At 45.3% G+C, this 26,151-nt stretch overlaps 1 protein-coding gene across 2 annotated transcripts; it reads left to right on the plus strand.

Moving 5' to 3' along the window:
• Nucleotides 1-399: 399 nt before the first annotated feature.
• On the plus strand, nt 400-13,622 carry LOC119276999 (protein TIC 22-like, chloroplastic). Of its 2 annotated transcripts, none has more exons than XR_005136884.1 (7): nt 400-940; nt 2,020-2,094; nt 3,449-3,508; nt 11,925-12,054; nt 12,457-12,516; nt 12,591-12,671; nt 12,748-12,783. XR_005136884.1 is itself a non-coding variant. In XM_037558195.1 (7 exons), the coding sequence occupies exons 1-7, from the start codon at nt 485-487 to the stop codon at nt 13,292-13,294; spliced, it is 858 nt and encodes a 285-aa protein (XP_037414092.1). In that variant the 5' UTR covers nt 402-484; the 3' UTR covers nt 13,295-13,622. The 2 variants fall into 2 exon arrangements, 1 of the variants encoding a protein (XP_037414092.1); XM_037558195.1 differs by lacking the exon at nt 11,925-12,054 and adding an exon at nt 13,205-13,622 and having other exon boundaries at nt 402-940.
• Nucleotides 13,623-26,151: the final 12,529 nt, after the last annotated feature.

Below are 26,151 nucleotides of genomic sequence, written 5' to 3' on the forward strand. Positions count from 1 at the left end.
TCATGGCTCTAATTTGTGATTAGTCTTGTGCTATTTTTCGTGCCAAAGGCGAGTAATAAATCTATATCTTTATCTATACCAATATAAAACGATCCAAAGGGGTATATTTAATTAATCTCGGTCATCAAATCATGTAAATCCAACGACCTAGACCGCTTTAATGTCGAGCGCTCAACACGTTTAGCATGCAGTTAATTTCGTGCCAAATATAGTGCTAATCACATAATAACACGCAAATAATATCTACATGCACTTAATATACTTTCAAATTAACGTGCATTGCACGTATACATTTACTAATATAGATTGGAAGTTTATTTAAAAGAAAAGAAAAGAAAAACACGTGAAGACATTTCACCTTGCCACCTGCATCTTGACGGTGGGACGACCAAAGAATTCTCTCCAAAACCCTTGTGCTCGTCGACTCGTCGTCTTGTCCGTGCTCACCTCTTAGCTCCTCTCCATCTCCCCACCGGCCACCGCCATGCCTTTCGATTTCCCATGGCTCAACAAAGCCGCCTCCACCTCCACCCCAAACCCTAACCCGAGCAAGCCCAACAATCCAAACCCCTTCCTCCCCATCCAGACCCACCTCACCTCCTTCCTTTCCTCCCTCCCCCTCCCACGGGCCATTGCGCCGCCATGGGCTCGCATCCCCTCCCCATCTTCGTCGGCGGCGCTGCCAGTCGCCGAGATCGAGGACCGGCTGGCCGGGGTGCCCGTGTACGCCCTCGCTAATTCCGCCCAGGAATTTATGCTCGTGTCGAAAACCCACAGGGGCGGGGGAAGGGATGTGGCCGGCGGTGTGGGCGGAAGCGCGAGGCATCCACCGGCGCTTGGGATGCTCTGCTTCCGGAGGGAGGACGCCGATATGCTCCTCGCACAAATGGACGATGATATGCGCGCTGGCTCCACCGTGGTACCTGTTGCGCTCAACAAGGTCAGGTGCTTGCATTTGGTTTCCATAGGTTTTGCTCGACGGAATCCTCGAATGCGATGCTCTAATGGTGTGTTCTCTAAGTAGCCTTGGCGCTGTAACCATCCTGTATGTCCAGCGACTAGCATGCCAATTAAATTTGGAACAGTAATCGTGTCTCATCGAAGTCATGGCAGGGTGCGAATTTGATATATCTAAAATGGGGATTCATCTGTCATTTAGTCAGGGCATCACTTTCATTTGTTCACTTAAAGCTGCCTGATCGTTTAATGTCATTCTCCAAGCCTTAAGTGGGAATATATTTCTTGGAAATCACCAGTCATGTATATCTTGAGGGCCTTGTTGTGGGTGGCACTCATGAACGGGTTCTGCACTCATGAATTAGTTTTTCTGGAAGGTTTTTAATTACTCCCTTCATCCCATAATGTAAGACGTTTTTGCAAGCTATGTTAGTGGTATGAACCGGATCCCTACCAGGGCGTGGTCTCAGGTTGTAGGGGTAGAATGAGGGATGGCGTGGAGGAAGGCGTGGTCACCGGCGCTCCGTTGCTTGCGCACGCGCGCACGAGAGAGAGAGCAGGGCGGCGGCTAGGTTTAGGTCTCCCGGCTCCCTAAGGAAGCCGAGCAAATATGATTGCTTCTTGCTTGATTAGATTGATACATCTCCTCTCCTTATATAGAGAGGTTTACTTGACTCCCAAGCAAGCGACCCTTATCTCTAATTAACCCTAAGACTAACGGGCTATACCGCCAGCCCAGGCCCATTAGGCCATTACGTACTCTAACAGTTAGCTTTTGAAAACGTCTTACATAAGGGGACGGAGTAGTAGTAGTTAAGGCCCCGATTCAAGTTGATTACTTGTATTTAAATGAGGTCACATTTCATATGAAATCCTGGATTTGCAAGATTTATAAATGTTTCTAGTTTAGAAGATGCTACTTGTTTACTAGAAAGCCCGTTCAGGTGTCATTAGTATTCATTTATCTTTTGGAAATTATGTACCCCTGATTCTGCGTTGTCTTCCATGTGTACCTATTTTTGGAGCATCTTATTTACATATGATATATGATTTCGTTTTCAGGTTATCCAACTGAAGTCTGATGGTGTGGCATTTAGATTTCTTCCTGATCCTTCTCAGGTGGCTAATGCAATTAAGGTAACATTTGTTCGAAATAGATGGTAGTGCATGTGATTTATTAGCAAATTTGATATTCTTATTGATGTTACCGGATCATATTATATATTTCCCTTATGTAATAATGCGAAATGTTGGTTGACCCATGATGATATTCTTAGTGGAGTTTTAGAAAATTGCAATCGGTATTGTTTTGGTCACCTGATCTTGTTGTGATTATACATAAATACTTGGCCTTGTAAGTTGTCATCAGTTTTCTTGTTTTAACTTTTTATTTATGTATATATTCATTGGAAAGAAAAACAACCATCTGTGCTTCCATTTTTCATTGCATTCAATTATTCACTGTTTGCAACAGTTTCACTGTAGCACAAGATATGCTTCAGTGCTCCAATTTAACAATTTCTTTGAGAATTTAAGTGCGCCAAGATGCCATATAAACCCATCTTAACACTTCACATTGGCCCCTCTTAATCGGTTTTCTATAAGATTCGAGAGCACATATCTGAATAACTCCCTGGGATACCTGGTAAACCTGTCACTTTAGTTGTTTTGCAATGTTCTAATGGGGAAGGAGCTTGGTCCTTATATTCAGCTGAGTACCTGTACCGCAAGACCAATTTTTTGTAGGACTTCAAATAGTTTACCTGCTCTAGTTATTATCCGACAGATCAAATCCATAGCATCTCCAGCATGGCTAAGTTAAATATCTGGGTGAAAACGGTATGTTTACATGTTTAATGTTCGGTACTGATTTCTTGATCCAGCAGCTTATCCGCGACCTTGATTAATTTCCATGTGCTTTACTGGGTGGTTGATAACTAGTTTCTCAACTAACAAAATGACAATGGATTTCATAGATTTCTAGACAACATTGTGAGACCATGTGACTGACAAGGCATGTTCTGTCGTTCATTCCATCTCTGCTGCTTTACGCCTCCATTGTTTCTCTCCTTGTTTTGTGCAAGTGCTACCAGACTTACGTGACAATAAGTACTCCCTTTGTAAAGAAATATAAGAATGTTTAGATCACTAAAGTAGTGATCTAAATGCTCTTATATTTCTTTACGGAGGGAGTAGCATAAAAGATAGAGGCCTTATAGGAAATAATAACATTTCATCAGTTAGTGAGAACTGTGGAGCCATTGTGAAGTCAAGGTGTGTTCATTTCAGATCTCCTTTTTAAAGGAATTGAACCACTTTGTTGTTCTATTTTTTATCTCTAATTGAGACTACATGCACTGGTGCATGTCTTCTTTTGTAACGATTTGGGCTGATATATTTTGATTCACCCTCGTATTTTGGAGCGTTTCTATTGTGATGATAGTTAACCACTCATGCAATAAATTAACAATTTAGCATTTTTATCTTCCAGTTGATGCAAGATGGAGGGGAATTTTTGAATGAGGGGTTTCCAGGAGTTCCTGTTTTCCAGGTTTGAATATCCTCATCTATTTTCATAGTTTTGAATTCATGTACGTGGTAGAATTTGTTGAGTAGTATCAAAGTAAGGAGCCACAGTCCAAGGATGAACAAAATCAAAGTACTGTGTTTATTGATTCTTGTATCTTCTTAGGTGCACACATGCATGTTGAGATTTAATCTCAGTATTTCTTTTTACCAAACAGCAGCCAACAATATTTGGGTTTAGTCATTGTTTTTTTTAAAGAGACAAAAGATTTGCCTCATTCATTAAATAAGAAGAGGAATAGAGTTTAGTCTGCGTTGCAATACGGATAGTGCCACAACACCTCGAAACAACAACTAGACACTACTCTCGTGGCATCATTTGACCCAATTTTGTATCACCTGAGGTGATCCAGAGCTTGGCCTCCTTGATATTGGTGAGAAGCACCGTCGGCGGAGCACTCTTCTTGACGGAACACACGTGCATTCCTCTCGCTCCAAATGGTCTAGGCGACGAACATGGTGAGCGAGGCCATCGCTTTCCTATTGCGGATTGAATTGTCAGAGAGGCCCACCCACCAATCTTTGATGGAGCCGGATAGGTACCACAAGGAAGTATCAATGTGTACAAGTTGGAACCAGTCTTTTAGCAATCCCCATAGCCAGATGGAGAAGCGACATTTGTAGAAGAGGTGGTCCACATACTCTTGCTCCCACTTTCAAAGAGGGCAGAGGCCACAGTTAGGCCATCCACGCTTCTCCAATCTATCCGCCGTCGATACCTTGTTTTGAATAGCCAACCAAGCGAAGAACTTTACCTTGGGCGGGTGCCCAAGCCTTCCACATAGTGTATCCCATTGGGCATTGAATAGTACCATGGAATTATGCTTTATAAGCCGACTCGGCCGTATATTGCCTGCTAGCGGTGTGTTTCTAGACAATCTCATCCTCGGCATTGTCGTCAAGATGGAATCCACAGGTAGTTGTCCAAAGGGTCACAAACTCACGTAAGTGATTCAGCGAAAAGGATGACGAGATGCTAATCTTGGAGACCCAAGCATCGTTGTTAAGAGCTTCACGAACCTTCTAGTTTTTTCTTTTGGATGCCTTGTAGATGAGAGGCGCAATGTCCTTTGGCTTGCGGTCATGCACCCATGGCGCATCCCAGAAAGGCATCCTTGCACCATTACCAACAAAGATGGCCGATGAGGCATAAAACAAGGTGGAGTCCAACTCGTCGCAAGGGTTTCCCATGCCCACCCAAAGCTTTGTTGGTCTTTCCATACAAACCACAACCACCGCAGTCGGAGAGCCTGAGCAAACTTCTTTGTGTTTAGCACACGAAGGCCACGAAGGTCCTTAGGTTGGTATACCGCATTCCAATTCACCTTGCACTTAACACCAGTGGTTTTGTCCGTACCCTCCCAAAGAAAGGCTCTCTCAGTTTTGTTGATGTTGTGCAACATGGACGGGGGCAAGATGAGCGGTGTGAGGGAGAAGATGAGTTGCGAAGAGAGCACCGACTTCACCAGGGCACAACGACCAATAGCAGTGATGTTTTGCCCATCCCAAGTGGTCAACTTGGAAGCCGCCTTGTCTTCCAGGTATTGAAAATCACCTTTCTCAGCTGCCACACCAAAAGAGGCAGCCCCAAGTATTTCAAAGGGAAAGAAGCCCGAGCCGCGGGTAGGGCGTGGAGGATGCTTGCCAAGTTGATGTGCCCGCAACGAACAGGAACCACTGAGCTTTTCTGGAACTTTGTGGATATATCAGTGACATCGTCGAATAAATGCAAGATGATGGCGAGGTTGTCAATCTCTTTTCTAATGGGTGCCATGAATACCACAGCATCGTCCGCATAGACGGAGGTCCCCAAAACCATGCCTCGGCCATGAATCTTGTGGAACAAGCCTTTACCCGTTGCCAATTTGAGAATCTTGTGAAGTGGGTCAATGGTTATGACAAAACAACAAGGGGGAAAGCGGGTCCCCTCGACGGAGCCCTCGACCGTGAGGGATGGGCTTGCCAGCCACTCCATTCAATAGAATGCGCGAGGATGATTTGCTGAGGAGGGCGGCAATCCAGTTAGGCGGGAAGCCACGCCACTGGAGAAGGTCAAGGATGTCCCACTTGACCGAGTCAAACGCCTTTCGAATATCAAGCTTGAAGAGAAGGGACGGCGTTTTCCTCGTGTGGAGGCGTCGCGCAAGATTGCGAACATACATGAAGTTATCATGAATACTTCTCATCTTGATGAAGGCACTTCGGGCATTTGATACAAGTTTGTGCATCTGGGGAGCGAGACGGATGACTAGGATCTTCGCAATTATCTTACCGATGGCATGGATGAGGCTAATAGGGCGGTAATGAGAGATCTCCTCACCCCTATCTTTTTTCAGCAGGAGCATGACATTTGCGCTGTTTAGCAGTGAAGGTTGGTTGTGCGAAGGTTGGCAAAGGAGGAGACCACCCTCATGATGTCCATTTTGATGGTGCTCCAACATCGTTTAAAAAATAGGCCGTAAAGCCATCCGATCCGGGAGCCTTGTCTCCAGGCATTTGGTTAATGGTATCGCGCACCCCATCCTCGATTATGGGATCCCCAAGGCAATATAAGTCATGCGGCTCCAAATTGAGCTCCTCCCAATTAAAGTCCATGGATCTCGGTGTCCCCTTGCCCATCACATTGGAGAAGTGCTCCTGGACAAGTTGCTCTTTTTGCTCATGATCCGTCACCCAACCCAGCTTGAGCCTATGAATGTGATTCTTTCTCCTCGAGTTAACCCGCTGATGAACTTTTTTGGTATTCGCGCCCCCCTCCTTAAGGTTGCATAGCCTAGCACATAGCTTTTTGCGGGCACGCTCCAACACCGCCAACCCAATGATCCTTCTCTTGAGCTTGGGCCGTATGTCATCCTCCATAACAAAGAGTTGCTTGGACTCTTGGGCAATGTCCAAGCGCAGGATAACAAGGAGTGTCGCGTGGTGGAGCTTTGCCCTAGAAAACAATCCCTTACTCCAAGTAAAGAGGCGGTTGCTGGTTGTATTCAGCTTGTGGTGCAACACATGGAAGGGATCGGCGTGCACAGTCTGCTCATTCCAAGCCGTCGAGATGACATCCTGGAAGCCCGGGAGGGAGGCCCAAAAATTCTCGAACTTGAACGTGCGGGGTCTCTGAGGTCCTTTATCACCGGCAAGTAAGAGGGGGCAGTGGTTGGATAGGACGAGGATAGGGCATGAAGAATATGCGTGCTGAACTAGATGTCCCACTCCGCATTGCAAAAAAAAGAGTCAAGTTTGCACAAAGTTGGTTTCGATCGCTCATTTGACCAAGTGAAGCGCCTGTTCTGAAGGTGGATTTCCTTAAGGTCGCAGCTTTGCAGAGTTGCCCGAAACCGGTTTATTCGCCTTGTATTGACATTCTGCAATTTTTTGTCCCTAGCATGGTAGATTTGGTTGAAATCACCCAGAGCCAGCCACAGAGTCCCGCTTGGGGGCTTTTGGTGAAGCAACTCGGCGAAGAAGCCGTCTTTGAGGGAGGATGTAGTTGGCCCGTACACGGTGGTGAGGCGGAAGCAGACATCAGAATGCTTGACATGGATCGAAGCCGAAAGACAGTAGGCAGTCGCCACAATGTCAGTAACACCAATATCATCGTCATCGCAGAGCATTAGTATACTTATACTTCCGCGGGTACCGATCGATGGCCTTTGAGCAAAATTCCGCAGCCTATTACCTCCAAGGAAAAGCGTCGTGAACATGTCAACATTCTCAAGCTTTGTTTCTTGCAAACGCGATTTGACAGGTTGAAGCGGGCACGGTCTCGTGGATGGTGGTTCGACGGTCTGGGCAGTTGAGACCCCTCACATACCAACTAAGCACATTTGTAGGTTGTTCCATCATAAGGAAACATCTTCACCCTTGGACAGTACATGATACAAACACACATGGCGCCATTACACGAACATGACCCAAACCCGCCCAACTATGAATGCAAACACATGAACTAAACCTTAGTCTAAAAGACCCCAACAGTGCACAGGAGCACATACAGCCCTTGGAAGTTTTTGATAAATTGATAAATGCAGACCACTACATGGATTAGAGGGATCCAGGGTCTCAGGCATCCACCGGAGCCCCACCGTCGACATGGTCAAGTCCATCAGCCCCAGCACGGCTGACCAATGCCTCTTCTATGTTGTTAAACAGGGCATCATCAAGCTTGAATAGGGGTCTCATTGCGTCAACCACATCTTTAGGGAGCTGATCCTTGAACCGCTCCTCGAGAGCCTCCAGCACTGCCCCAGTAACATCCTGGTCATCTTTCACAGTGCCCAAGTGCGGCAAACTAGAACTTCACCTTGCTGCGCCGAAGAGAGATGCCACCGGTGCCCCGTAGGAATGACCGGCACGTCAGGCAGCCTCTCGCTGATGCATGGTGCGGATGGCGTGCGTCGTAGAATGGTTGTGCAGAGAAGGGGCGGTGTGGGTGACGCCTCGAAGCTTGATGGGCGCAATGGTGATAGATCGATTAGAGGCCGCAACAACCTGGTAAGCTTGGAGGACAGAGGTCAGCGATAGTGGTGGTGAGATTGGCGGGGTAAGGGCGTCCTGCTCCCGCTGCCTTGCAGCTGCAGGGGAGCGTTGCCTGGACGGGCTGCGGCCGTGCACGGGCAGCGAGACCCCTGTGTGCTCCGCCAGACAAGTGCCCACCCCACTGCTCGAGTTGGAGCCTGCCGCAGTTGCTGCTTGCTACTTGTGATAGGCGTTGAGTTTTCCCTGAAGAGGAAGGGTGATGTAGTGTAGTAGCAAAAAGTATCTTTCTCAGTTAAGAACCAAGGTTTATCGAACCAGTAGAAGACGCCACACAAACAAGATAAGAGGTACCTGCATACACAAAGCAAATGCTTGCACCCAACGAAGGCAAGAGGGTTGTCAATCCCCTTGTACTCGAACAATTGCAAGGATTAAATCTGATAGTGGTAGATAGATAAAATAAAATAGAGAATAGAAGTAAATAAATTGTAGCAAGTATTTTTAGGGTTTTAGTAAATATAAAGTGAATAGACCTAGGGGCCATAGGTTCACTAGAGGCATCTCTCATAAGCATAGCAACGGTGGGTAAACACAAAACTGTTGGGCAATTGATAGAATAGTGCATAGTTATGATGATTCTTCATGGCATGATTAATATATAGGCATCGAGACAAGTAGACCGAAATCCATCTACACTAATACTATTACTCCACCCCTTGACCGCTATCCAACATGCATCGTATGGTATCAAGTTCATAACAAATAGAGTAATGCTTTGAGCATGCTGACATAATGTAGACAAAGTAAGATCAAATAATGTGTTCGAATCCCGTTGGTTTACCCTTAGTAACGACAATACAATACATGCCTTGCGACTCCTCCTGTCACAGAGTAAGGACACCGCAAGATTGAACCTACCGCCAAGCACCTCTCCCACTGAAGATAAATCAATCTACTTGGTCAAAGAAGACAGATAGATCGGAGAGAAATACAAGGCTATAAAATCACACACAATAAATCTCAGAAAAGACTCAATTACTTTCAGTGAATAATCTGATCATAAACCCACAATTCATCGGATCCCAACAAACACATCGTGAGAATTACATCGAATAGACCTCCGAAGAGATCACTGTACTGAAGATTAAAATCTAGCTATGCTATCGATCTCTAGGTCCTGTGGGAACTACTCTCACATCTCATGGAGGCAGCAAGGTCGATGAAGATTGCCTCCCCAATGGTTTCCCCCTCCGGCAGAGTACCAAAAAGGTCTTAAGATGGGACCGCGGAAGTTGTGGCAGCGATAAAATTGTTTCGGGCCTTGCTCTGTTTTTTTGGATTTTAGGGAATCTATAGCGCTGAAATTAGGTCAAACGGAGGCCTGTGGGTCCCACAAGTGTTGATGGCGCCCTTGGGGGTCGCGCCCCTTCAGCTTGTGGTGGCCTTGTGTGTCCTCTTGTTTCTCCCCGAAGCTTCTAGGGTCTCTTCTTGTCCAGAAAAAATTACCATAAAATTGACTTTGTTTGGTATGGTTTTCTGCGAAACAAAAAAATAGGCAAAAAAAATAAAAACTGGCATTGGGCACTAGGTTAATAGGTTAGTCCACAAAAATGATATAAAATTACATATAAAGCGTACAAGATTGGTAATATAATAGCTTGAAATAAAAAAAATTATAGATACGTTGGAGACGTATCACTGCTCCACTCCCTGTTCATTGCGACGACGTCCCCCGTCACGGTCTTGCGCTGGTCACGCCCTGCGCTCCTGCCTTCCCTCGCGGGGCGCCCTGGAGAGGCTGCGACAGATGTGATCCTCCCATCCGCCTCCACTTGTACTTGACTAGACACGACCCTGATTGTCGCGGTCACCGCGGCGGTAGTGCTGCACGGTCTGCGACTCCACTTGTACTCGACTGCACGCGACCCCGGTTGTCGCGGTCATCGCGGCGGTGGCCTGGTCACGGCGGTAGTGCTTCACGGTCTGCGAGATGCGCTCGCGGCAGTCATGCGGTCTGGGTCTCCCCATCGGCAATATGACAGCGTCAGTTGTATGGGGTGGAAATGATGCTCCCGCTTGATGGGTCTTCATGGATTGCTAAGTGGAGAAGCACCCAATGCTCCAGCCCGCGGCGACCATTCCTCGCCGGAAGGGTGATCCAATTCACCCTGGGGATCCTGCTGGGGCACGTCATCCATGCCCAAAGGCCGAGCACTTTGGCCTCGGTCTTGAGCTTGGATGGCCTTCACCATGGTGTGCTCGTCCCATGCATGGAGAGGCAACCTCGTCCAGAAGTTTGACGTTGTGGTTGACTGGTTGAGGTCGACATTTTGCCTATGCGCCTCGAGGCGGCAGACCCGAAGCTAAAGCTCCTGTTGCGATGCCATCTTGGCACAGTGGTGTTGATGGACAAAATGCACCAAAAAAGCTTCGGGTTGGTGGTTGGTGACGGTGACATTGATTCGCAGTGCTTCGTTGACCTTGCAGAGAATGGCCGAGACGTCCTTCTTGCCAGCGTGCAGCTCGCGGTTGAACCACATGACCACCGTGTTGGAGCCGAGGATGGCTGGCTCCTGCAACATTGCCGGCGTTAATGCACAACAATGAAGACCTCCACTGGCCTCGCAGAGTGGTCGCCACTCCAAGCCATAGCGCGGGGAGGCGCTTGTCGAGGTGGAGTGGCAACTAGCGCCTGTCGGAAGCAGAGGAGTGGCAGTGGGCCGCACGGCCGGTCATGGCTGGCTTGGCTGCATCGTAGGGCGAGCGCCAGGGAGATGGGGCGCCGGCTTGTAACTGCATTTCCTCGCGCAGTGGCCAGAGGGAAAGCATCGCCTACAAGTCACTCTGTTGCGGCGGATCTTGGCCTTGTGCCTCGGCTTAAGGCAGTGGAAGCAGAGGCCGCGAATCCAGTCTGGCAGGGGGGGGGGAGCGGCTTGAAGGCGAGGTCTGGCAAAGCCGGGTGGCACGGGCGATGGGACTTGACGAGCTCCCACGGCGCCGTCGCGTCGACCTCTAGCCCTCGTGCGCATCAGGCGATGGATGCACCTGCACAACCATGTCGTCAGCCAACTCCTGCTCCGCGTTGAAGCAGGTGAGCAATCCTCCCGCACGCGTAGCCAAGTTGATGCGGCTGGCCTCCTCACACGCAACATTGATGGCGGGCGCGCGCACGTCGGTGTCGGTGTAGGCCGCACCACCCAGCATGCCAGGAGGGGTCTCCAGCACGAGGTCCACCTCGCCAGAGACCTTGGCTGGCCGCCCTGGTGGCGGAGGAGGGGGGTCTCCCACTCTGGATCCAGATCCATGGCCGCATCCAAGGCCCGATTCGCCGATGGGGATGGAGGGAAGCGCCACAACAGGGTTGGAGCGGCGCCGGGGGGAGGGGAGGGGAGCACCTGGCGCAGGGGGTGGGTGGTCGGCGGCACCAGAGTGGCCGCCGTCGATTTGGGCTGGTGGTCGCCCGCAGGGTCGAGGGTCGAGCCATTACGCTATCTCCGTGCACTAGTGGTTGTCACTGGATGTTTGATTTTTAGTCATTAGTGACTTAAACCTGTTACCATTAGATTCATAGTTTGTGCATACTGCATGTATATGATTATAATTTTGTGGATATTAACTATTTTGTAGAAGAAAGTAATGCTTAAGTTTAATTTGGATAACGTATCAAGTCAAACCTTATCCTGGACAAACAAACGGAAATGTACCCCTAATATAGGACGGTTTTTAAGTTTTGAACTAACTAATGGTAGGGTTGAGGCCTTGAAGGTGCATAAGTAGCAAGAAGCCAATACATATACTCTTGATTCGTCAATGGACAATTATTCCAGGATACATATCCCAAGAAAAATGAGTGTTCGGCCAATATTTTCAAATTATGTAGTACCTAAGCTATGTTTACATTTTGTTAGGGGTTAAGATTGTATTGTGATGAACATGGTTGGGTAAGGGTGTCCCTAGGCCTGATCGAGGTGTTTCCTGGATCCAAGTGGCTCAACGGTGCCTGGTCGGCAGCCGCTCCACAGGGGCAGGGAGGATCAGGTGGTCTTCTTACCCTATATGGATTCCTGCAAACTGATTTCTTCAGGCATCATATGTCAACAGTGTCCATGGCTTTTGCCACCTTCTCCACCCTCGTGTAAAGAACTGCCTTGAGCTTTGTGTAAGAAACTGCCTATGCCATTATGCACACCCCCTTTGTGCCCCTTGCGCCATCATACTCCACCGCCCCCCACCATCATCAGCACATTTATGTGCCACCATGTCACCACCATCTTTGATTATGTCGTCCTATTTAAACTGAGCGATCAACTACTACATTTTGTCGCATCACTCGGTAAAGAAGCTAGTTAATGCTCAATACTGTCTTGCTTCATATTAACTCCTTTCTCGTAAGAATTCCATCTTTAAGACAATTGACCTACTTGCTGACCTGCTTTTCAGTCAAGGAGCCTTGTTCTGAGGAATGATGACAAGAGATATCGACCAGTTTTCTTCAGAAAGGTCAGGATTATCATATTCCCCTTCGCACACCTGATTATCACATTTTCTTACTTTATTTTTTTATACTTGTCTAGGAGGACTTAGACAAGTCACTGCACCGAGCATCTAGTGACCAGCAAAATCCTATCCCTGCTGTTAGGATTGGTGACACACAGGTGCCACATTTATTTGTTTGTTTATTATGAATGACGAATTTTGACTTCACATTTGTTGACTCATTCTCTTCTCCAGGTTTCTTCTTTGGAGGATATCATCACATCAATGAAGGTACACAAATACCGTAACATTGTTTCAGCATATTGTTGAGTTAACCATATCTTTGTTTAGATGGAAGGGGCATGACAAATACTGTAGTTAGAGAGGTTTGGAGCGTGGTCTTAGACTAGAAAACAACATATCATATGCACTGCAATCACCTATTGTGGTGCATGAATGCAATTGGCCATAATTTAGGCACGAAATTAACATGAAATTTTCGTAATTATATGTGATCACATTGCTAGACTAGTTTTGTGACATCATTGGAATATTTCCTTATCTCATATCATTTCTGGGCCCTTTTTCCTCCAGAATCTTGCGTATGGAAGCTGTTTAATGCTCCACTTATGAAACCTTGATTCATTCGGTTCCCTACTTCCCTTAGATGTCATATTATAACCTTACCAAAATCAATGGTATATGCTTGCAGGATAGCTCCTCGAAATGGGATGATGCCGTTTTTGTTCCTCCAGGTTTCGACATAGCTATTGGCTCAGAGCCATCACACCTCAACAAGTAGATATTTCTGTACATTGAGGGTGGTCAGCTGGTATTGTCTCGAAAATAGTTAAACATGGATATGGTAGATTGATAGTATATATGCTCATGCCCTTGACACCATGACCTGATGTGTGACTCATTTTCAAGGTTGTCATTCCCTGCGTTAGCAATACGTTCCGCAAAGTAGACCGGAAGGTGAACAAACCTCATCGAAAGTAGACCAGAAAGTAAATCGATTGTCATACCTTGTTTCTTCTATGCATAATATCGAAATTATGCGTGTACTGTGCGTCGCTCACGAGTTTGGCGTCAGCAACTTTGCAGAGGCAATGTTTCCCAGGTGTTCACCGTGAATAATGTGAATGGATCTAGCTTAGGCCAGTTGCACAAGACTCCTTTGTGCAGTCAATTTAATACTCCCTCCGATCCATGTTGTATTAAATCAACAACAATTGATAATTAATATGGATAGGAGGGACGTGAATTTTTGGGACATGGTGGCACGCGAGGATGCTATCCTGACCAACGATTGCTGCTAAGCGATTCGTACTTTAATATAGCGACAAATTGAATACTGCGACAATACGCATGGACAAGTGAGCGAATACACAACGCTAATAAAGTAGATGTGGACTAGATATAACTGAATTTATGGTCAGGGTGCAGGGCTGCAGGCTACCCATCAGTGCAATTAACATTCGTGACCTCGGCGGTAGTAAATGAGACCTGTTTCTAGTTAAGTTAAAATTACTCACCCAGCCTGCAGTCTGGAGTAGTGCGCTTAGTTCTTGTTTCTTTTTATTAGGCTAGTAGATTGTTTAGTGCACTCATAGGCCCTGTTTGGTTAAAAAGTCTTAGGACTTTTTCTATCCCAACTAAAAAGTTTCTAGTCCCTCATTTTTTGTTTCCAGGGACTAAAAAGTTCCTAGTCCCTCACTAGAGGTTATTAAATGATACGTAAAAGACCATATTGCCCCTAGTATACAGAAAATTAACAATCAAATAACACCATAGGGCGGCGGGGCAATGGGTGTAGGGAGGGATATTGTTGGAAAAATTCCAAAAAACACTTTCCTTGAGAGTCTTTTTCATTTAGTCCCAAAAACAACTTTTAGTCCCTAGTAGTCACTTCTGTTTGGTTAAAAAGTCTGTAAGAGGGACTTTTTTTAGTCCCTACACCAAAAAGTCCCTGGAAACAAACACCCCCATAGTATGAATTAGTGGAGTATTGATGTCCCTCATCAATAGGCATATGAATAAATAAAATGCCCAACAAACAAGCCTTATGAATTAGTGGAGTATTGATGTCCCTCATCAATAGGCATATGAATAAATAAAATGCCCAACAAACAAGCCTAGCTGCAATACTACTGACACATTGATTAAACATACATTTCAGATGATGATTAGTCATAATTTATCGACTAATACAGTACTAGTACATAAAACATCGGCCGAGCACACAATATACGCCAGGGTGCAAGCTTACTGTGTAATTAACGGTTCACCACTTGCTCCTAATATACGCTGGATAAATGAAAGCCATGAATCATTCATGGGTGCCTTGATTGCTGGCAGGCATTTACACTGTGAATAATAGTTAAAACAGGCAGCCAATACTGGATCGTACATTGATATGCATTGAGTAGCTTGGTCCAAACTTAAATTGCTAGCTATTACTACATCGACGACCTTGGTGAAAAAAAAAACAATACTGGCTGATGCATGGCTGGCTTGGATCCAGAAAAGGTCGAAATTGAAAGGTAAAAGAAGTAGACAGTTGGTGAGTAGATCGGCAAGGCACAACATGGTTATCTTCTTCAGCGAAGCTTGATTATCTTCGAGAATCTGAAAGGTAAACAAAGTAGACAGTTGACTGCGATATGAGAAGAACTGCATGTAGTTCACTTCCAGAACCTGCACCCCATTTTTTTCAGCCTCGCTAGTGCACAAAATGGATTGAAAGATCGAATATGAACTCACAAAATGGCGATCACACTTGTAGAAATTCCTACCGGGAATGAGAACAGTGCCCGAAACGAACCAGAGCACTGAGAGTGATGAGAGGGAGAGGTGCAAACTGATTGGACATGACGACTGGCGTGAGATGAAGGTGTTGGAGAGCTAGTCTGGGACATGGATGGACACATGGTTGTGGAAGGGGTCGATTCGATGCTAGAAAGTGAGTGTGTGTGTGTGTGTGTGTGTGTGAGAGAGAGAGAGAGAGAGAGAGAGAGAGAGAGAGAGAGAGAGAGAGAGAGAGAGAGAGAGAGCATAGAGTAGAAGAAAGTTGGGCAGAGGAAGAAGGCCAGAGTGATTTAAAGAGGTGAAAAGCGTGGTGCAGATAAGGAGAGGAGCATGCTGCAGATAGCCGTTGTAATGGGTGAGTGATTAACTGCATGTATCAGATGCAACTAACGTGCTGCATGTGTCAGATGCAATACATGCTATACTGAATGCTATATGGTGAGACGGAAATCATTATACGGTCCGCCGGTATTCAGTTTGCATGAATCACGCGGCAACATGCGGTGTGGATACCGACCTCGCTTGGCCGCATGTCCACTCCTGATTATTCAGGATAGGAGGGAGTATAATGAACAGTAATTATGATATACAAACTTCTCTTATCTGAACAAATAACATGAATTCAGGTTTCCTCATTTGAAATGCTGGTAGATGATAGAATGAAAGATCCATTCCATTCTTGAATTAAAAACCATATATGTTATATACAACAATCTACTCCCTCCGTCGCATAATATAATAGCGTATGGGACGTAGGGAGCAGTAACAAAGAATTACGTACAAGTCACAAGGGAAATGATGAATCCTCACAAAGCACAAGGAGGTACTTCATCTGTTCCAAAATATTTGATGTTCTAGGTTTGTGCTAAGTTAAACTTTCTTAAGTTTGACCAAATTTATAGAAAAGTTTACTAATATCTACAACATCAAATATATATATAGCATGAAAATATATTTTATGACGAATCTAATGAAACTAATTTGCTGTTGTAGATGTTGATATATTTTCCTATAGACTAGGTCAAACCTAAAAAAGGTTTGACTTAGAATGAAACCAGATCTTCAAATATTTTGGACCAGAGGCAGTAGCATACATGTATCTCAAAGATCACACAGGTAGGCAACCCTATCAAACATCACTCTTCATAGATAGTTGTACTCATCATAACCCTTTCAAACACCACTTTTCATTGGATAGTTGTATTCATCATTGTTGTCACATTACTAGGGTCTAGGGTTGGACCAAAGCTCGTAGCTCACAAACTTAATGACTGCTCGGGAGCTCATCTCGTCAAGCTCGTAGCTCGCTTCTTAATGAACAAAGCCAAGCACATATTTCAACCGGTTAAACTCAACGAGCTTAATGAGCTAGCTAATGAGTTCCATGAGCAACTCATTAAGCTCGTTAATATAACACAACACATATTATACTTCCTCTGTTTCTTTTTAATTTGCATATAAAATTTGGTCAAAGTCAAATTTTGTAAAGTGTGACTAACTTTATAAGAAAAAATATCAACAATCTCTGTCTAAGATCAATATTATTAGATGCATCATGAAATGAATTTTCATACCATATAGCTTTATTATTGTAGATGTTGATATTTTTTGATATAAATTTGGTCAAACTTCAAACAAATCTTATATGTAGAAAAAAATAGAGGGAGTACAACACAACACATATTTTTATGTTAGGTGGCAACATTTCTTGGCACCTCAATCCATCTATTCCATCTAATTGATCCAACCTAGCTCACATGAGACAATAACTAGCATACTCATGTGGTCACTTCTTCTTTCATGAAGAACACGTCAGAACTAAAGCAAAAGCGGGTAATGTCTGTTAATGAGTACCCGCGAGCATTCACGAGCTTAACGAGCTTTAAATGAACCGAGTTGATCAATGTTTCTTGCTTGTTAAGCTTAACGAACTAAGCCAAGTCTTAACGAGCACGAGTAGCTCGTTAATCCACTCCTCGTGGGGTTAGCCTTCAGCAGCCTAGTACCGGTAAGATAATTGGTGAAACTTCTTTATGCTAGACTGACAATTTATGGCATAGTTCATTGTTCAATTGTGGATGAGTGTAGCTCTTTGCTCTATGCGGACGTTCAACCTTAACTGGTCTCCACCGAAAATACTGGTATATCAAAACAATGCTTGGAACAGAGGACAACACAATGGACCTTCGAGATATGGTGGAGAACTTTTGAAACATAGATGGGCTTTAGGCCCATAAAATAATCTCAAAAAAAACTTTAGAAGCCCATGTGGGTGTCATTACTAGGTGGTGAGAAGTTTATTGCCACCCAGGGAGTGAAGGAAGTTTTGGCCTCCTTAAAAGAGATTCACTTCCACATGCTATTGGAGCATGATAACATGAGTGCTAGCTCAAACCTATGTCATGTATGCACTTAATTTTTGCCGGCCAGGAACAGATAATTAACTACTCCCTCTGTCAGGTGTATAGGGCGTGCATGTAGTTCTAAGTCATTCATTTGACTTACTAAATATGTGTTATATACTTATATGTCACTAAAAGTATATCATTAGCTTCATATGAAGAGGTAGTTTCTAAACATATTTTTTTGTCACATATAATATATACTTAACAAGTTAAATAATCGATCTAGAACTACGCGCAACCCTGTACACCCCGACAGAGGTAGTAGCAATTAATTACGAGTCATTAACGAACATGCAACAAATCTGAGACATCGGATCATATATATTGGAGGCATCGACAGGCCTTGCCATCACCCAGATTAAATCACTGCTGCCTCTTCATGCAACCCACCGTTGTTCCACTTGTTGTTGCTGCTTCCATCGATTCCATCTTGCTCATCGCGTGCATGGCTATACAGGAGAACAAGCATCCAGAACCCCGTTTGTTGGGGATATAACTCCAAGGCGTGACCCGCCCAGGAGGTGCCGGGTTACACCGTTGGCTGTTTAATATGAAGAAGGTCCAAGGAGACCCAAGGTGTGAAGACAACGGCTCATGGAGGTAGGCCTGGTGAAAGCCCAAGACCCGAGCATGTGAACCACCGCATGATGACTTGCCTTGTAAGGCATGACTAGTTAGAAACCGAGCCGGCCACGGTGTGTGAGCCGGCCGGGACTCTGTAAGTCTCCGGGTCTCAACTTGTGTATATAAATGTGAGACCCGGCGGTGGGTTAACTCAGAAAATAGTTCATCAATAGCTAGGTCAAGCGTATTCGCTTCTTTGTAATCGAATCTCAAGCAATACAACTAGAAGCAGGACGTAGGCTTTTACCTCGTTGAGAGGGGCCGAGCCTGGGTAAACTCTTTGTGTCTTTTGTTCCCATTCAACGCCTTCAAGCAAACCTAGCTGCGATGGCCCCACACCTAAGTCCTTTCACTAGGACATCTGCCGTGACAAAACCACGACAGTTGGTGCCCACCATGGGGCCCTCGCACGGTGGTTTCGAGTTCTTGAAGGGCAACTTCTCCGGGATCAAGGGATACATCGTGGGCCGGATGACCAAGAGCCGCCACAGCAAGATCTACATGGACGACGTTGGCTGGGGTCCCAAGGTCGATTCAATCGAGTACGGGTACAGGGTCCCCTTTGGCGGAATTCATGTCTTCATCGGCAAGATTGGCGAGTCAGAGCCTGAGCCGAACGCCTGCACCGATGCCATTGAGATGGCTCGGCACGCACGACCCGCCATGGTCCAACCCGCCTGGAGCGCGCCTTCGTTGGCTTTGTTCATGGGGCGGATCTTGAGGAAGATTTTGTGTTTGGTGGAGAGACAACCATCTATTCAGGTGACGAGTCTTTAACCGGCAAAACCGAGTCAATCTATCGACTGCAAGAGATCGGGCTTGGGGGCTATTCCGATGGTGACAGTATTCCGGACTCCTATGAGCCGCTGAGCAGGGCTGCTATCTTCATGACTGGTACACAACAGATGCTGAACTCATCAACCGCCATAGTTATGACCTCCGGTTCAACGGCTGCTGCGAAGGTCGAGGCGAGTGGCTCTGCGCGCCTGTCGGCTCAGGTCTTATTCGATCTCTTGGATACTTTGGCGACTCAAGCATAACATAATGTGGAGGTTGCAAAGCTGCGAGATGAGGCAGCCTAGGCTAGAGAGGAGCTTGCAGAGAATGTTAGGATGGCAACAAAGCGAGCCGCCCTGGAGGCTGAGACACAGCGGATAAGCATGGAGGCCTTTCATTTAAGTCTGGACCAGAACGCATCAAACGCTGTCCTATGGAGGAGGCACCAAAGCCGTTTGCCTCTGCAGTTTGAAGGGAGGAATCTCTTCACTACGCCTGGCGCAGGGACAAGTAACCCGCCCGGTGTGACCCGGGCCGCTGAGGCATCGGTGAACGGAGTGGCGGCTCAGCCCCACATAACAGACCCGCCTCATGTAGATTTAAGTCCGCCTCAGCGAGTATCAATACCTCCGGGTCATTACTCCAACCCACTGGATAACATGATTGCTACGGCTTCATCGCTGGTGACTCTTCCCATTGAAGGCGAGTCTCCTATTGCGATAGAGGCCTGGAACCTGTGGAACTTCTTCAGACGGTGGTAGCTCAGCAGGCGGCTTACTCCTATATCCGCAAGCGAATACATTCAAATCCGCGTCAGAGCCGAAGTCGGCGTGTTGAGTCGCCGACGGTTTCCAGCAACGAACAACGTCGTAACCCGCCCTGTGGTGATAATAATGTTCAGGCCCTGACAGATCAGGCTAGAGCACGTCAAGAGGTGGAGCTGGCGGCTCAATTAGCAGCTCGTCAACAGCCTCAATTAAATCCTTCTGTGTCTATAGAAGTTGGGATGACCTCCAGTCAGTTGGAGTGCCCTGTCTAGTGTCGGCTCTACGAAACGAGTGTATGCCCAAAGATTTTAAGGGTCCTCGTAAGGTTCCTAATTACATAGTTGATCAACCACCTAAGGCTTGGATTGAGAGCTATGAGCTGGCCATGGAGATGATGGATGTTAACGATGCTGATGTGCCAAATACTTCACCATGATGTTGGATGGGCCGGCTCGAACTTGGCTGAAGGGGTTACCTGCCAACTCCATCAATTCATGGGCTGAGTTGAAGGCGCGTTTTATTCAAAATTTCAAAGACACGTGCAAGCAGCCTCTGTCGATCATCGACCTAGACGCTTGTGTCCAGCGCGAGTATGAGTCGGCCCACCACTGGGTGTGCTGGGTCTCAGCTGTTATTCACTCGTCGGATAGCATCAACGCCGATTCTGCCGTTCTCATTCTAGAGAAAAAATGTCATTTTCTCCCCCTCAAGAAGAAGTTAAGGCAGCTTAAACGTCACTGCAATGACATGGGAGAGCTCATGGCGGCTCTCATCAAATACGCCGACTCAGACAACACTAAGGACCCTGGGTCTGATGAGGAGAAGTCCAGCAAGGGGAAGAAGAACGACAATGAAAAAGGACAACATCAAAACATGACAGGACAGAATCAAGGCAATAATGGTAAGCGTAAGCAAACTGATGGCGGGTCAGATTTTGTGGCCAACACCAATGCACAGAATAATAATCAGCGTTGTAAGGGAAAGCCACCTCAGTTTACAGGGCCAAAGCTTAACGTCGAGGCAATGTTAAACGATCCTTGTCCGAAGCATAGTTTTCCGAACAGGCCTTCAGGTCATCTGTGGAAGGATTGTCACATCATGAAGGAATATAAGAACTCCAGTTTTCATCAGGACCATAACAACAATAATGGCCCGCATGGCGGGTCAGGATCCGGCTCTCATGGCCCCGACTTTGGGGGCGGGGCTCAACCTCTGGATATCAGGGACAAGGTAATCAGAGTGGTTATAATCAGCAGCCTAGTCAGAATAACCAGCAACAACAGTCAGGGTATCAGAGTAATCCAAAGCAGCTTGTTTTCACCACAAGCCTTTGCAAGCGAGAGTAGAAGGTTCATAAGCGTGCAGTTAATACAGTTGAGCCGGTGGTCAGAGCAGCCAATCATATGGAGTCGTGAGGATCACCCGCCCCGGGTTGACAATCCGGGTTAGCTGGCATTGGTGGTAGCCCCTCAAGTTGGGGGTTATATGTTTACTAAAGTGCTCATGGATGGAGGCGGTAGCATCAATATCCTTTATTAGGATACTTTTCGTCGTATGGATTTGACTAACAAACATATTAAGCCGTCTTCTACAATCTTTCACCGCGTGCTACCTGGTAAATCGGCATACCCAGTTGGTAAGATTGTATTGGAGGTGGCTTTTGGTAATGACCATGATTACAGGGCAGAGACGTTGTGGTTTGAGGTGGTCAAAATTAAGAGCCCTTATCATGCTTTGTTTGGCCGGCCGACTTATGCCAAATTTATGGCACGACCTTGTTATGTGTATCTACAGCTTAAGATGCCAGGACATAAGGTTCATGGTAATAGAAAGATTGCTTTGGAGTGCGAGGAAGGTGATGCGAATTACGCTGAGTCTGCTTGTGCTACAAAGGAACTTAAGTTTTATAAGGATAATGTTGACCCGGCTGATACGACTCCATTGAAGAAGCCAACCACAGAGCAAGAACCTTTGTTGAAGTTTAAATCGGTGGATGATACGTCTCCAACGTATCTATAATTTTTGATTGTTCCATGCTATTATATTACCCGTTTTGGATGTTTATGGTCTTTACTTTACACTTTTATATCATTTTTGGGACTGACCTACTAACCGGAGGCCCAACCCAAATTGCAGTTTTTTTCCCTATTTCAGTGTTTCACAGAAAAAGAATATCAAACGGAGTCCAAACGGAATGAAACCTTCCGGAGCGATCTTTTTGGAACAAACGCAATCCAGGAGACTTGGAGTGGACGTCAAGAAGCAGCCGAGGCGGCCACGAGGGTGCAGGGCGTGACCCCACCCTCGTGGGCCCCTTGTGGCTCCCCTGACCGACCTCCTTCGCCTATATATACTCCCGTACCCTGAAAACATCCAGGAGCACCACGAAACCCTATCTCCACCGTCGCAACCTTCTGTACCCGTGAGATCCCATCTTGGAGCCTTTTTTGGTGCTCCGCCGGAGTAGGAATCGGTCACGGAGGGCCTCTACATCATCGCCAAGGCCTCTCCTATGAGTTGTGAGTAGTTTACGACAGACCTTCGGGTCCATAGTTATTAGCTAGATGACTTCTTCTCTCTCTTCGAATCTCAATACAAAGTTCTCCTTGATCTTCTTGGAGATCTATTCGATGTAACTCTTTTTGCGGTGTGTTTGTCGAGATCCGATGAATTGTGGGTTTACGATCAAGTTTATCTATGAGAAATATTTGAATCTCCTCTGAATTATTTTATGTATGATTGGTTATCTTTGCAAGTCTCTTCGAATTATCAGTTTGGTTTGGCCTACTAGATTGATCTTTCTTGCAATTGGAGAAGTGCTTAGCTTTGGGTTTAATATTGCGGTGTCCTTTTCCAGTGATAGCAGGGGCAGCAAGGCACGTATTGTATTGTTGCCATCGAGGATAAAAAGATGGGGTTTATATCATATTGCTTGAGTTTATCCCTCTACATCATGTCATCTTGCCTAATGCGTTACTCTGTTCTTATGAACTTAATACTCTAGATGCATGCTGGATAGCGGTCGATGTGTGGAGTAATAGTAGTAGATACAGGCAGGAGTCGGACTACTTGTTGCGGAAGTGATGCCTATATATATGATCATGCCTAGATAATCTCATAACTATGCACTTTTCTATCAATTGCTCGACAGTAATTTGTTCACCCATCGTAATACTTATGCTATCTTGAGAGAAGCCACTAGTGAAACCTATGGCCCCCAGGTCTATCTTCTATCATATAAGTTTCCAATCTACTTTATTTTGCAATCTTTACTTTCCAATCTATATCATAAAAATACCAAAAATATTTATCTTATCTTATTATCTCTATCCACTAGTAGAAAAGAGGGCTTTGGTCCACCCCGGGTTAGCCCATTAGTCCCGGTTCAGTCTAGAACCGGGACTAATGGGGGCATTAGTCCCGGTTCATGCGCCCAGGGGCCACGTGGGCCATTTGTCCCGGTTCGTCTGGACCTTTTAGTCCCGGTTGGTGCCACGAACCGGGACTAAAAGGTGCGATGCCCATTAGTACCGGTTCGTGGCACCAACCGGGACTAAAGGTTAGACCTTTAGTCCCGGTTCGAGCCACCAACCGGTACTAATGGGGTTTGAGGCATTAGTACCGGTTCATGGCACGAACCGGTACTAAAGGTCACATTTTCAAACTCCACCCCCCCTGGATCGCCTTTTCAGTTTAAAAATAAATAAAAGAAAATGATGAAAATGTCAAAAAAAATAAGTTTCCCATGTGATATGTGGTCTAGTTGTTGGGAAAATTTGCAAATGTGAATTTCGACTTTATTTGCAAAATCTCTTTAGAATTTAGTAAAGTGGGCATAACTTTCGCATACTGACTCGGATGAAAAAGGTTTTTATATGAAAAATCATCTCCTCGAAAAGTTACATCCAAATTTAACTGAGGGAACCCCGTTAAACATTTTTAGAATCCTCAAAAACCTAACAAAAAAAGTTACGGGGCTTTTAAGATCTAGAGTGGAAAAAATCAAAAAAATTTCAAACTGTGGTCAAACAATGGTCAAACTAATTATTCTAGTTACTAAATAATTATTTCAGTTATTTTGAATTTTGGTCAAATCTGGTCAAACTGTGGTCAAACTGTGGTCAAACTGTGGTCAAACATTGGTCAAACAATGGTCAAACTAATTATTCAAGAAATATTAGTGTTACTAAATAATTATTGTTTTTAAAACAATAGTTTCAAACTCAAACAGTGAAATGTGTCACTTCATGCTCACGCAAAATTCCTGAGGGTTAATAGGATTGACATCTTACTATTGTCTGGAAAACAACAAGTGCAGACTTGGAACGAGGGAGAATAGAACCCGGAAGTTAAGCGTGCTCAGGCTGGGGGAGTGGAAGGATGGGTGACCGTCCGGGAAGTTGGATGATTAGGAATGATGAGGGGTGATTAGAGATAGAGGATAAATTGAGCAGTGATGAGGGGTGGTGATTAGAGATTAGAGGTTAAAATAATTCAGAAATTTGAAAAATAAAAAAAAGATTCAAAAAAAAATTCAATTTTTTTTTCATAAAATTTCCTTTAGTCCCGATTGGTGTTACCAACCAGGGCTAAAGGTGGAGCTCCACGTGGCCGCGACCTTTAGTCCCGGTTCCAGTTTGAACCGGGACTAAAGGGGGGAGGCATTAGTAACGACCCTTTAGTCCCGGTTCAAAAACCGGGACTAAAGGGCCTTACCAACCGTGACTGATGCCCCCTTTTCTACTAGTGATCAGATCTCACTTTCGCAAGTGGCCGTGAAGGGATTGACAACCCCTTTATCGCGTTGGTTGCGAGGTTCTTGTTTGTTTGTGTAGGTACGAGGGACTTGCGTGGAGCCTCCTACTGGATTGATACCTTGGTTCTCAAAAACTAAGGGAAATACTTATGCTACTTTGCTGCATCACCCTTTCCTCTTCAAGGGAAAACCAACGCAATGCTCAAGAGGGCAAGAAGGATTTCTGGCGCCGTTGCCGGGGAGGTCTTCGCACAAGTCAAGACATACCAAGTGCCCATCACAAACTCATCTCCCTCGCATTACATTATTTGCCATTTGCCTCTCGTTTTCCTCTCCCCCACTTCATCCTTGTCGTTTTATTCGCCCTTGCTTTTCCGTTCGCCTCTTTTTCGCTTGCCTCTTGTGTGCTCGTGTGTTAGATCGTTTATCTCGTCGTCATGGCTAGTCCTCTTTCTACTCCTTTGTCCCCCGAGTTTGAAGTTCTCACTTCAAGCAAAGGCAAGGAGAAAAATTAAAAGATGCTTGGTATATGATGATGGAATCTTATCGTAACTGCACCTTAGAGGTGAATTTTAGAACTGTTCTTCGCAATTTTTATGTTGGACTAAACATGTCCCATAGACAACTCTTGGATTGCGTTGCCAAAGGAAATTTAATCGAAATTGATCCCAGTATTGCGCATGAAATCATAGAGGGAGTAGTGGGAACACTATCTCAAAAAAGGGGGGGCCACATCATACCCAGGTAGAGACACAAGTTTTTGAAAAAAATTGCGGAGTAACAATTTTTTTTACAAAAGTCTCTTGAACCTCTTAAGAGTATTAGTGGAAATCTTCACCGCATGAATATGTTGATTACCCTTTGTAATAAGCGGTTGGATTATTTAGATCTAAAAATTTCCGAGTATGAAGGGAAACGTAAAGAACCTCCAGGATTCGAGCATGACTCTGCTAAAATATTGAATGCCAAAGATGACAATACTTAGATATATTCTCGCTTTTATGCCTAGCTAGGGGCGTTAAACGATAGCGCTTGTTGGGAGGCAACCCAATTTTATTTTTGTTCCTTGCCTTTTGTTACTGTTTAGTAATAAATAATTAATCTAGATTATTTTTAGATGTGGTTTTATGTTTTAATTAGTGTTGGTGCCAAGTAGAACCTATAGGATAACCTACGGTGATAGTTAATTTGATCTTGCTGAAAAAAGAAACTTTTTTTGCTCACGAGAATAATTTTAATAAATCACAGAAACCTGACTTTTAGTTGATTCTTTTTGACGTAGATCAATAGACAAATTGCCTAGAACTTCCTATTTTGGTAGGATATTTAGAGTTCCAGAAGTATTTTAAAGTTACAGATTGCTACAGACTGTCCTGTTTTTGACAGATTCTGTTTTTCGTGTGTTGTTTGCTTATTTTGATGAATCTATGGCTAGTATCGGGGGGTATGAACCATAGAGAAGTTGGAATACAGTAGGTTTAACACCAATATAAATAAATAATGAGTTCATTACAGTATC

This window comes from Triticum dicoccoides, chromosome 3B (genome assembly GCF_002162155.2).
Source record: "Triticum dicoccoides isolate Atlit2015 ecotype Zavitan chromosome 3B, WEW_v2.0, whole genome shotgun sequence".
Taxonomy (NCBI): domain Eukaryota; kingdom Viridiplantae; phylum Streptophyta; class Magnoliopsida; order Poales; family Poaceae; genus Triticum; species Triticum dicoccoides.

Coding starts and splice junctions, on each gene's coding strand:
- LOC119276999 (XM_037558195.1), top strand. CDS start 485: ATGCCTTTCGATTTCCCATGGCTCAACAAAGCCGCCTCCACCTCCACC. Junction 3,509..12,456: donor CAGGAGTTCCTGTTTTCCAG/GTTTGAATATCC, acceptor CCTGCTTTTCAG/TCAAGGAGCCTTGTTCTGAG. Junction 12,517..12,590: donor GACCAGTTTTCTTCAGAAAG/GTCAGGATTATC, acceptor ATACTTGTCTAG/GAGGACTTAGACAAGTCACT.